We start from the raw sequence: 13,213 nt of genomic DNA, 5'->3' as shown, positions 1-13,213 counted from the left end.
AAATCCACAGGATGTTTATAGCTCTTCTTATATCTTCAAGAATTTAAAAATTATATATGTTATGCCATGATACACAGATTATTCACCAGTCGATACAGGAAAATTTAAGAAAATTCCTGTTAAATCTTAACTTTTCGGAAGAAAAAAATGAATTACATCTATGGGAAAAGCCAGACTGAATTGGCAGTATCTCCCCCAGTCTCATTCTCTGTCAGAAACAGAGGTTTTCTGCTTAACCCGACACAAAAATAAGCTATGACATGCAACATAATAGATTTGAAGTTAATTGTAATGAATGTACCTTTCAATATTTAGCGGTCTAATTGTGTCTTGGAAGATATGCAAAAAGGCACTATACAGGTTGATACTAATCTGCCTCGACATTATCAACAAAGCAGAAGGTTCCTGCCACCCCACCCCCACTCCCCCCCCCAAAGAACAGAGAGAACTACAAAATTATAATAATTACTTCTGAAGATCAAATGGACACTTCCAATAATACTTTCCAAGTTGAGCTACTATTTGGCTTTAGGGGTTCTGAAGACCACATTATGTATTTAATGGGGTGTGACACATATTTAAGTGTCATTACATTTTTTCTTGTTTATGTCACTTTCAATCAGCTGAAGTCTTTCTCTACATATTCTTAAAATGCTCTTGGCTTTTAAAAATTCATAATTGACCTTTTCCAAAACTGAAATTAAAAAAGATTATAAACAGTGGATCAGAAAACGAGAAATTTGCAAGTTAATCAAATTAAAATTCAACACATGAGTTTTAATTAGGCCTTATCAATGTAACTCAGCAGTTTCAAATGTTAGCATATTATTCTTTCCAAGAAAAATGCAGTGTAAGTCAAGCTCATAAATAAATATATAAAATACACATAAAGCACTCAAACAGATGAATTAACCGAAATTAAGAGAATGCGATAGGAGTTTGGAAAGCCAAGCTGTATGTCTTGCACGTGGTTTCCTCGTGTGAGCAGCTTCACCTGCACACCCTTCAAACTGGTATACAGCTTTTTAACATTTCTATTTCAGCTGCTGATGTGTTTCCAAAGAAGCTATGCCTTATAGCAAATGCAGCTCATATATTCAAGTTTTATTTCTGTTGAAGACCAATGCAAGTCTTTCTACTGAAATACTAATACCTTTATGGAGTAAGCATATTAAACAAATCCATTACATTCAAGAAATAAAAATCCAGCTTTTCTACAGAAAAGGTTCAAACAAGATACTCTTCTGCTTAGCAGACTCGTTTCAATGAGTCACTCAAGACTCTGGACTGGGCAGCTTCCACTTAGCATGTTTTCCTTTTAGGTTTTCATACTTTGTTGCTTCTTGTGACATATTGCATTCTACGTTCTTCAGGAATGGGACTGTCTTTATAATATATTGTGTTTATACAGTGTATAGCTGATCAAAGCAGATTTTAAGTGCAGCAGTGATAATAACCACAACAAATGTAATAGAATTTAAGACTAGTAAATCCCTCGGTGAACTAGATTCTTAGTAAAAATATTGCTGCAGTCTTTCAGTCTTTACTTGGTTTTTAGATCAAGAAAGGATGATATGCTACTCACTCCTAGACATAACAACAAAAAAAAGATTGTGAAATGACTGTATTGTATCTCGATACTTTTGTACCTGAGACTTACTTTAGTAGTCAATTCTTTGACTAGGGGTGGATGAACAACATGTTGAGAGCTTATGGCTAAGAATTATGGGGCAGGCTAATATGGGAGACACTGTTGTGGGCGCTTACTACACACCACTGGATCAAGAAGAGGTCTTCTATAGACAGCTGAAAGTAGCTTCTCGATCACAGGCCCTGGTTCTCATGGGGGACTTCAACCACCCTCATATTTGCTGGAAAGGCAACACAGCAGAACACTGATGATAAATTTTTGACACAGGTGGTGGAGGAACCAATGAGGAGAGGTGAGCTGCTGTACCTTGTGCTGACAAAGAAGGACTAGTTAGGGATGTGAAGGTTGGGGGTAGCCTTGGCTGCAGTGACCGTGAGATGGTGGAGTTCAGGATCTGGTGTGGAAGAAGCAGGGCAAAAAGTAGAATTACAGCCCTGGACTTCAGGAAAACAGACTTTGGCCTCTTCAAGGACATACTTGGATGAATGCCATGGGCTAAGACTCTAAAAGGAAGGTGGGGTGCAACAGAGCTGGTTGATATTCAAGCACCACGTCCTCCAAGCTCAAGATTGGTGTATTTGTATGAGTAAGAAATCAAGCAAAGGAGGCAGGAGACAAGGAACTACTAGAGAAAGTCCAGCAGGGGTCTACGAAGATCGTCAAGGAAATGGAACACCTCTCTTATGAGGAAAGGCTGAGACACCTGGGTCTGTTTAGCCTGGAGAAGACTGAGAGGGAATCTCATCTATGCTTACAAATACCTAAAGGGCAGGTGTCAAGAGGATGAGGCCATACTCTTTTCAGTGGTGCCCAGTGACAGGACAAGGGGCAACTGGTACAAACTTGAACATAGGAAGTTCCATCTGAACATGAGGAGGAACTTTTTCACTTTGAGGGTGGCAGAGCACTGGAACAGGCTTCCCAGAGAGGTTGTGGAGTCTCCTTCTCTGGAGATATTCAAAATCTGCCTGGATGCATTCCTATCCAACATGTTCTAGGTGACCCTGCTTTGGCAGGGGAGGTGGAACATATGATCTCCGAAGATCCCTTCCAACCCCTAACACTCTGTGGTTCTGTGAATATATCAAACAGGAATGCTATGGTCTTTAAAATATAAAAATCTCCCAAAGATAGTCAACTGCATCCAGAACATAGCTCTGTCATCATTCTCAGGATAAGGTATCCAGGTATCATTCTGCAATTCTCCTGACTGCATGGTTTTCAGTGCCAGTTCCTGGTCACCCAGCTCTCTGGGATGGGAACTACAATCCATCTGTTCTTCATCTAGGTGATAACTGCACATATGATATATCCTTGATATGCAAGGACAAATTTTTTTCTCCTTGGGATGGAGTGATAGAAACCTAGCTTTTCTGATACATGGTATGACTTTTTTACTATCTGTATTCAATATTCAGGGAAATTAATTTAAGACAAAAAAAACCAAAACCAAACAACCACCTTCCCAACCTCAAGCCCTAACATACTGTGGGTCTTCCTATAGCAGCTGAAAACTCCTCCTGCCTGGTCCTCTGAATTGATCTTTCAAAGCATCATTGCCGTTTGGTCTTCAGCTTCTCAGCCCTACAAATCCTCTTCCAGAATTCAAGGTAAGAAGTCACCATTCCAGTTACCAGCTTTTGCTACAGTGTTTGAATGTGTGTGTGGAGGATGCTTCTCATTTAATCCATTACTTCACTTTTAGCATTTATCAGAAGAAACTGCAGACCTGCGCAAAACAGCCCTGAAAATCATGCGGGTAATTCCCAGTTCCCCACTGGTTCTCTGCTGAAAAATTTAAAGGCTTTTATTTAAACTGTTTTTCCAGTCAAATACATTTCCCCCCAAATTATATTCTGTTTTTTTTTTTTTTTTTTTTTAATAACATGATCTGAGAAGCCTATTTAGTAACAGGTAAACACTCATCACAGGGTGGAATAATCCTGAGTGTTAACAAACTTCACTTCTCCAGCACCTGTGACCCCTGAAGCACTCATCAGCTTAATTTGCAATCCCCATGCACAAGCTGAGGTCGCAAATCACAATGACTCGAGTTTATCATGATGTAATTACCCTGGTAAAATTACATTGACTCAGTAACAAATGTCTTCAATTACAATTAAATTACAGGGACTACTCAGTAGCTTAAACAGATCTTCTTGACAGGTTTGCACACTGGGAAACATGACTAATGTAAGATTTCTCTGGATACAGCACATGGTGCCCTGATAGGATTTTTTTTTTTTTTTTTTTTTTTGTAATTTGCTGACTACTCCCACGGTTTCAGCACATTCCAAACCTGCAAGGCCTTCTCCAGCACTAGCTGGAACAAATGGCTAACACAAGGCACCGCAAAAGCCTAAGACAGATCATTCAATAAAGTCAGTGCTTTTCAAATAGGTGAGACATGAAAAAAACTTTAAGCACCTAGGTCAACTTATTCCTGTCCTTTCTTAAGTGACCCTGAAGATTTGAAATCACTGTATTTGCTTTCCAAAGCATAGCTTTTTATTTGTAGCTGTACAGACACTTAACGTAGCATGTGGGTTTTATACTCACCCTTGCGCTCTGGCCAGCAATAAGCTGGTCATCTTCAGTCTGAACACTTGTTCGGCTGCGAACGTCATAATCTTCTTGCTCAAAGTCTGAATCATCCTCTAGCTCTTCAGGGGTCTAGAGAGAGAGACAGGGAGAGAAAGCAAAAGAGAGGAGATGACAAGCTTATAAAGGATACAGGCAAAGTTCTATGTACAGTAAGCTCTTATTTCATTGACTACCTGCCCAGGAAGTGCTGTTTCTCTTTCCTTTTAAATTAACTTGTCTTCTAAAGCGGTCAAGAACTGAAATTGAATTGTCTTAAAAATTAAGTTGTTTCAACTCCAGTTTTCTTTGCAAATGGCATTTATCATTACCTTGCTGCAACTTTTCTTAACTCTGTTAACATGATGAATGCAGTTCCAGGAACAAATACCCTTTGGAAACACTAATAACCGGAATTCAGTGTTTCAAAATAATGTTATTTCATATATAAATGGACACTAATACTGTTATATTACTGGAATCGCCACGTAATCTTCAAAAGAGAAGTAAATACCTGGGAAAAAGTAACTAACATTCTGGAAGAAAAAGTTATCAAAGCAATTAAGATATAGCACTTTGAATGAAAATGTAAATGATGTCAAATGGTTTTGAAACAAATTTTGTAAAAGTTTGTAATCTGCTTTATCTTGTTGATTCACATAATTCTTTTCAGATAGATACAGAGCTCTGGAATTTGCCTCATCCCCTAAACTGAAACCACATTATCTCCATTGCTGGTGCTGTGAATGGCGTGAGGGTCTCTGGGCAGATTGATTAAATCTAGTTATGTGTATGCTGGCTTCAGGTTATTTAAAATGTTAGAGGAAGAGAGGAAAAAAGGTAAGCGATGGAACTGTTTATTTGTTTCTTTCACCTTCTAGAAAAAAATTAGGAGCAAAAAATTTTCTTTATGTATATATGGAGAAAGCCTATTTAAAATCACTATTTAGTACTATATTTAATATAGATGGTGCAAAACCAGAAATAGCCTTTAAAAGGAAGATTATATTCCATTTTGTGCTTTAAAAGCATCTAGTACAACAATCTGGCCACAAGTAACTTCTGTAGGTACAATACATGATAGTGGTAATAGAAAACGAAGATCACAGTAACTGCGCGGAGAAATCCTTACCTTACTGGATACCCGTATGCCTGAGTGTTAACCTAGAGGGCCAACCACTACAGAAGAAATCATCCATGCTCGCTTTTCATGCTTGGAGGCAATGTCAAGTTTGCTAGCAGAGGTGCTAATCATTGCCAGTTGTCATTACAGCTCTGTCTTGAAGATGCTCAGTCACTAGGAACTGGTCCAAACCCTCTAACATAATGCAGAGAAGTCTTTTGGCGATATTTATATTACAGCCTGGTTTCCAACATGAAGTGCACATCACTGTTTGTAACGGAAAATCAGCTGCTTTGCTAGCTACGTGGTGAAGTGCACACGATGGGGAGAATAAAACACAGCCATCTTCGTTTGGCTTAAAGAGTATGAATTAAAAAAGCGTTTTGATGCTGAGTGCTGGAGGAAGAAATAACCGAGTATGACAGCATAGTAATGAAACCCAGGCTGCATCTCTGAAAAGATGCATGTACAAACAGTGCATATAACAGGATAGACAGGAGATGAACCTTAGGTGAAAAAATGAATTTATCTTTTCTCTACTGCCACAGGAAAAAAGAAAGATTGGTACCCATCATTATAATGTCCAATGGTCTTGCTTTCCGTTTGCCTTTAATCACTTTATTCTCTGTGCTTAGCTGCCTGAGGGCAGGACGTGGCTTTAAAATCTGCCATAAGCAAACCAACTACGAAGAGTAATCATACAATTCCCTGAGCAAAAGAGAGTATTTCCTACCACAGGGCTCAGCTTTTCATCTGCCTGAGCTTTACTGTGAAGAACAGGAAGAGGGTGGAGAGTTTCAAGCCCTTCATAAACCAGCTGGCTCTTCCCCATCCTCCAAGTCCATTCAACTAGCCAGTTGCACTGGTCATTGTAAAGCCGGTACCCTTTTACCCCACAAGTGTACTTTTCTTAGTTTCTTCTGTCTCTACTATTATAAATAAGACTGTAAAAGATAATGTGTGGCCCTTTCCCAGGATTTCATAGTCAGAGTTGCAGTACAGAAAGGGCATAATATTAAAAATACAACATCTCAACACTGTAACCAGTAAGGACCAAAGGATGCCTCTTAAAAAGCTAAAATACTCTGAAAATTCCGTTTCAGGGATTTATTCTTAAAGAAATATTCAGAAAAAAGCATATTTCTGTTACTGCCTGACATTCATAACCTTAAAATTGGTGGTCTTTAAAAGACTGAACCTTAATGGATATAAATGTTGAACTTGGAGAAAATGTAGTGCAAAGCAAAAGGACAAGTTAATATAACTGACAATAATATACAAACGCAAGAAGTCTCAGTATTTTCCCTCTGTACAAGTGAGATCTAATTCAAAACTAACTTTCAGATACACTCCTTTAAGGTTGTCAAGTCTGGTGAATTTAACACCCTCATTTTCTTCCAAAAATAGCTACATTTTTCAATAAGATGAAGAACAGTAGTTAACGGTTATCTGTATGCTGACATTTCAAACATTTTGCATATTTTTCACTGTTGCACTGTTGCATTGTTTTATCTGATCTCTTGGAGGTGCAGCCCATATATAATATCATTTCGACACAAAAGTATATAAAAAAGAAATATTATATTGAAGTACATTGACACAAAGATTTTTACTCTTAGCAGGCCCTTCTAAGCGTATCATAACAAATCTAATTTTTGTGCAAAACTAACAGGACCTTGGTATTTAAAACCTAGTTACCAAGACAACAAAGTCTGGAACTTAATTTATCTGAGTCGGAAGACAGAAGGACTGAATCAGTCTTGCAGACACCTGAAGCTATGATCATACAGACTTGGAAACACGGATTTGAGATTGAAGACAACTTCCAAACAAAACTCTGGCAACCACCAGTGGCAGGATGAGCTAGAGTAAGTTTCAAAACTAATAAGTTTTATGAACTCATTGATTTCAGCAGAAAAATGAACCGTTTTAATAATTTTTAGTCTGTCTGTTCTGTAGCACAGACTACAGACTTCTCAGGACTAATTTTTTTCAATTACAGTATCTCTACTACACATAGAGCTTATTCTTCACTTCGTTCATCTAATTCAGATGAATTCTCCCAATGACGAAGAATCTTTCACAATCCCAGATAAATTACCCAGTAAATAAATACTTTATCTTTTAAGATGCATGCTTTATTTCTAATATGAATTCGGTTACTTTCAGCTTCCAGTCATTAGAATCTTTTTTTTTTAAATATCTCTCTGGCTGTTAGACCGAAGATCTTGCTCTAAACAAAAATGTCTTCCAACAATTTAATTTTGTTTTGTAACTGCAGTATAAACCCGTGAATTATACATGTATAAGTTGTAAAAGAGAATACATATGCAGATTTATAAATGCTATTTGTTCAATATTTCACCAATTCAAATATACCTGATGAAGACAGAAGCCCTACTATGCCATAGTGCTGTATGCACTTAAAAATTGTAAGATGCAATTATAAGAATTTCAGCACTATAAACACCAAGTCAAGCTAACCTTGTAACAAGAGGAAAGACTGAAAAGATATTCCCATGAAAATACCCTCTAATTCTAAAAGCTAAGGAGAAAAAAAAGCCTTTATAATATGCTTTTTTATGCATCTTCGTGCTATTCTCTACATTTTTACAAAGGCAGTTGCTGCCTGACTCAGGTGCTGCAAGTAGCATCTGAGTGGCAAATACAGAGAACCTCTCTCACAGCAGGTCTTCAGCTGTTTAATGATTTACGGTAAAATCTAACACTCTAAATTCAACCTGAGAAGCAACAGGTGGTCAATGTAGACAAGGGACCTCATAGCACCTCTTGGAGATAGGCTATTTAAAAAGATGATGGGATTCTGCACCAAGTCCTCACCAAAGGATCTGAGATGTAGCAGCACTTTGGATTTCACTACAGTGAGCTGCCCCACAGGTGAGCACAGCTAAGCCTGCATTGACAAGTGTGGAAGCGCAGAAGAGGATTCATACATCCAAACAGCTCGTGCTAAGGACCCTACATTTACACTACCCTCATTTCATTTTTACTCTGGCTCGCTGTAGTGTGCTCCCACGGACTGAAAGGCCCTTAATGATAAAATAGAATGGAAGTGCATTTAAGATGCTCCTAGAGCACATCTTCCAGGATCCTCCCAGAGAACAAATTTCTTATGCTCCAAGACCAATCTGTGACATAAACTAAAACATGGCAAGAGGGAACAACTGGAGATTGGCTCCAAAAGTGCACTCCTGATCCAAACAAATGTAGCACTAACGCTAACGTAGATGCAACTAACAACAAGGTTGCCAATAGTAAAGGCCATGTGTGAAAGAGAAGACGGGCCTCAGAGATACATAAGAAAGACAAAAGGTGCTACTGTGATTCTTCCTAACTGGAATCCTTACTGCCTAATAACTGAAGGAATTTCATAAGTAGCTATGAAAAAAAAAAGTCTAATTTGATCCCGATGCAGTAATATAAAAGATGTTGTAAGTTATTATTTTCTATCTCATTTTTAGGTTCAATAATTATACTCCTAAATTTATTTATACTACTTCTTGAGTTGTAAAAGAGATTTTTTTCTTCTATATAGAACATAATAATAGTCCCCAATGCAAAAATCAGTCTCCTTTCTCCTCCAAAGCGACAATAAAATCTCCCCTTTTCAAGGGAAAAAAGAAAAGAGATTATCCCCCTTTCCTGCAGCTTACTAAAAGTAATAATACCAACAAAAATTAAATTAAAAAGTGGCTTTATTTCCTCTATGGAATGAGCGAATCATCTCAGATAAATTCAATCTTTCATGGCATGCACATGAACAATTACTGCCTGAAAATAATTGTTTGTGTCAGATGCTCTAAAAAGTTTGCAAGGTTTTTTTTTTTTTTTTTTTTTATATAATTCTAATTCAGGTTGTAAAACTTCTTGCAAAGGGGTGTATGAGCTTAATGCTCACCGTTTAACTATACATTCCATTTCAATGTGAGATGTCCAGATGGGAATGCTAAAGAATGTCTCAAACTGAAACTGATTTTGTTTTCTACAGAAAATAAGGTTCTGATTCAGCAAACTCCGGTCTATGTAGGTTTATATATGTGGGTTTTCCCAGTTAACTCACAAGGATAATGTGCTTTAGTTCTCTGCCTGAGTAAGAAGCTCTACATTTAGCTCCATAAATAAGTTAACTGAATGCAAAAATACATCTTCCTAATCTGGGTAAGCAGAATCCATTAACTCATATCATACAAGAAGCGGAAAGTGGTACTGATACAATGGCAAAAGTAACCTGGGATGTTTCTAAGGAGACTGCAAAGCCTGCATGCTGATCAGCTTTCCAAGCTAGTGGTTAATACAACGTAAGGCAGCAATGAAATAAATGACTGTGCCTCCAGAATTTAAAATGGTGCTTTGTGCTTAGCAGAAACATCTCACCCGGTATGGACAGTCTCATGGCAACCTCTCTGGGACAACTCTGACATACAGGGGGTGTAGGACGCCACAATTCTGTGAAGGAGATGGGGAAAGGGGTAGGGCAAGGGCTAATGAACGGTTTTTAACTAAAAGAGGGTAGATTCAGACTAGATACAAGGAAGAAATTTTTTATGATGAGGATGGTGAAACAATGGAACAGGTTGCCCAGAAGGTGGTAGATGCCCCATCCCTGGAAATATTCAAGGTCAGGTTGGACGGGGCTCTGAGCAACCTGATGTAATTGAAGATGTCCCTGCTCATTGCAAGGGGGGTTGGACTAGATGACATTTAAAGGTCCCTTCCAACCCAAACTATTCTATAATTCTGTGAAAGTGTGGGTCTATACCAGATCCCACCTGATGACTGTCTCATGAAACAGTTTAAAATGACTCATGAGAGGCTATAAAAAATTAAAACATACTTAGACATGGTTCTTGTCCTTGAAAACCACTGTTACAGAACAAGGAACAGGATAATCAAAGGAAAAACAGAGATGCTTTATATGCAGATCTCGTTTCCATCCCAGTCCAGAAGAGTTGCAAATACCCGAATGATGCACACCCAAAAACCAGTTTGGGTTTGCCTTCATCATTAATCCTGACTATAATTCAGGCTACCTGAGTTTAGCACTGGTTATGGGAATGAAATTTACGTTTCACAGTTATAAAATTAAGCCTATCAAAAGCTTTTTCTCTAAATGTTAATACATAGTGACAGATGACTAAAGTGAAGCTATTTTGGAGCGTTCCAACCGCCTGAAGTCTTACACCAGAGCCATACTATATTCATAACCACAAGTGTATGTTACATGCTTGCTCAAAGGGATGAGTTGTTGTTTTAGCACTGTTATTTGCTTCACAAGTTTTCTCCGAGATTTTTACTGTGGCTTTATTTGTATGTGGCTTTCACTGGGGCAGATTCAAGGTAATTTGGGTTCCAAATAAGTTTTAATTGCTGAAGAGATGTCCAAACCAGGTTTAGTTTCTTGGTTTTGGTTTTATTTTTTTTTATTTTTTTGACTGTAGACTACACTGAAAAGCAAGACACACATCTACTCTCACAATAATTATGTTGTTCCGTGTTTTTTCTGTTTATTTGTTTGTTTTTTTAAAAGATGCCTAAGCAAATTGAATCAACTGGTTAGTCAACGCTGAAATGACACATTCTTTACCTCAGTAAACATTCAAAACCATCCCTGCAGAGGCTCACTGGAGCAGCAAGATAATTTATTTATTCATTTAGATTTCAACCAGACTTTCCTCATATCCTAGGCAGCACACATACATTAGAAAAAAAAAAACAAAACAAAACACCAAAAAACCCCAAGAAAAATCTACACAAAATTTGAAGATCTTAGCAAATTAATGCTATTACTATGAAAACAGTAATGAAGTTTGCTTCACTTGGCAGTTGTGATCAAATCTTCTCCTTGGTGATTAACAAATTAATTGTGGCTTGTCCCCTAAAATACACTCATCCCTTCACTTGCAAATTCTTTTTTTTGCTGTGCATACTTTTGTTTCGTGGTTGTTTCAGTGTCAAGCCTTTCTGACTTATTAGGAAACAAAGTTGATTCCTCTCACCCAATGTGATACTTTCCTGTAAGTCCCACTTTTTATTTCCCAGGTGCCTTACATACCCTTATCATCAGAACAGCTTTCCTGATGTCACGAACTCCATCATAAACCAAGCGGGAGGCATCTATGAACTCATTCTCTTCAAATGGCTGCGGGACATTCGCACTCAAAGCTTCAATGGCAACCTCAACTTGTTCAGCAAAACGTGGCATAACTAGATTAAACAAAATGAAAGGCAGTAAGATTAGACACCTTCTTTCATGAACGTTTCCCCCCTGCCCTTGGGCATAAATACTTTCCAGTAGACATGGTACATACTGTTGTTACAATTTCAAGACCCAGGAAGGCTCATGGGCTGGGTTTGTACCGACTCTGCGTGTGCAGAGCTCAGGCACATTTTCTGACAGCATGAAAATAGCCATCTTCATATACTTTCCTCCAGTTGCACAACAAAGAAAGTAAAACTTCCGTTAAAAAGCGTGATTTACTACCTTTTAAAAGACTGCAAGCTATCTGAGATATCAGTAAAGTACTTCTAAAACCTTTAAAACTTGGAATGAACACAGTAGGTTTTTATACCAAATGATGAAAGCAAAATGTAGCCATTCTGCCCACTACTTTAAATATCTAACTGCAGTCTAGCTCGTATTGAATAATAATAATTGTATAAGGAACAAAACATATTTAGAATGCAAAATCCAGCAAATTAATTTTGTGAAGGCACATAAACAGACATTCTGTTTCTTCACTTTCACCGTGTATATAACAAAAAATAACTATATATATAAGCTAATGGTATTATAAGCTGTGTTATGTCCTTAATGAATACATATCTTGAAGCAATTATTTACTTATGAAAATAGTTAAAAGGCATTCCTTGAAGTAACCAGAGGCTTTTCTTCAACTTTTATACAGGATTCCTTTGAAAGTATAATCACTTCCTGCATATCACATATGCAGAAAGATAAATGTTCCTTAAATCAGTCCTTTAACAACTTAAACGCAAATCGTACAAACAGGAACATGAAGAACATCAAGTTGCACTAATTATAATGCACCTGTAGTCCTGGACTTAGTTACTCCTATTCTTCAATATTTTAACATTAATATTGGAGGACTGGGCTCTCATATACCATAGGACTAATAGAATCGATGCTTCATTAAAAACTGGGATACAAAATCCATTGGGATTAATTCTTACAAATTTAAGCAACTTGGATCAAGTTTATGATGTATAGATAGCCATCTTTTCATTATATTCACATCATTTTCATTATTTGTGGCCTTCTAGAATCTAGGTATCCGAATCATGTACCATTTGCTTTATTATTTTGGCATTCTAATTGGAAGAACAGGAAAAGATGATTCCTAGCTCAGACAGCTGCCTGTTTTGGTATAATATTATCTTTCCTTATCATCTTTTCCCTAGACTCTATTTTTGATACTCTTTTTGGTAGCCTGATGAATATAAAGGTGAATTTCCAGTGTCATTTTCATCAAGAGCAGTGATAATCTTTCCTGGGAAGTGAACTGTCATTGTGGCAGGAAACCACATTTTCTTCCTGACTGAGTGCCCTTAAACATACTTTTCATTATGAGTAAGATATGTTTTATGTATCCTACTTAGGATCTGATTTAAAGTAAAAACACAAAAGTATGATACAAGACTTGTTTACATTTTGAAGAACAACTGGCAGCAACTATGAGCTCAACCTTTCTGTTTCTGGCATGTAAGTATTACTGACTGGATGTTAAAGAGGAACCCTTTAAAGGCATATATCTATTCAAATTTTGTTTATTCTGCCTATATATATACAAACGTATATATGTTTGTTCGTAAACACAGAT

General features: G+C 37.3%; 1 protein-coding gene across 3 annotated transcripts in view; it reads right to left on the bottom strand.

Annotated features, from left to right (window-relative positions):
• The window catches only part of CTNNA2 (catenin alpha 2), a gene marked incomplete at its 5' end in the record, with an annotated part of 461,863 nt that overhangs the window by 39,325 nt on the left and 409,325 nt on the right, over positions 1–13,213 (bottom strand). For all 3 annotated transcript variants that reach the window (XM_082482395.1, XM_082482396.1, XM_082482397.1), the window contains 2 exons: positions 4,211–4,324; positions 11,428–11,579. In XM_082482395.1, coding sequence (XP_082338521.1) covers positions 4,211–4,324; positions 11,428–11,579 — 266 coding nt within the window. The remainder of the gene's footprint in view (positions 1–4,210; positions 4,325–11,427; positions 11,580–13,213) is intronic.

The sequence above is a fragment of the Vanellus vanellus genome (genome assembly GCF_965231255.1).
Source record: "Vanellus vanellus genome assembly, chromosome: 4".
Taxonomy (NCBI): domain Eukaryota; kingdom Metazoa; phylum Chordata; class Aves; order Charadriiformes; family Charadriidae; genus Vanellus; species Vanellus vanellus.
This window is presented reverse-complemented; position numbering and strand designations above follow the sequence as displayed.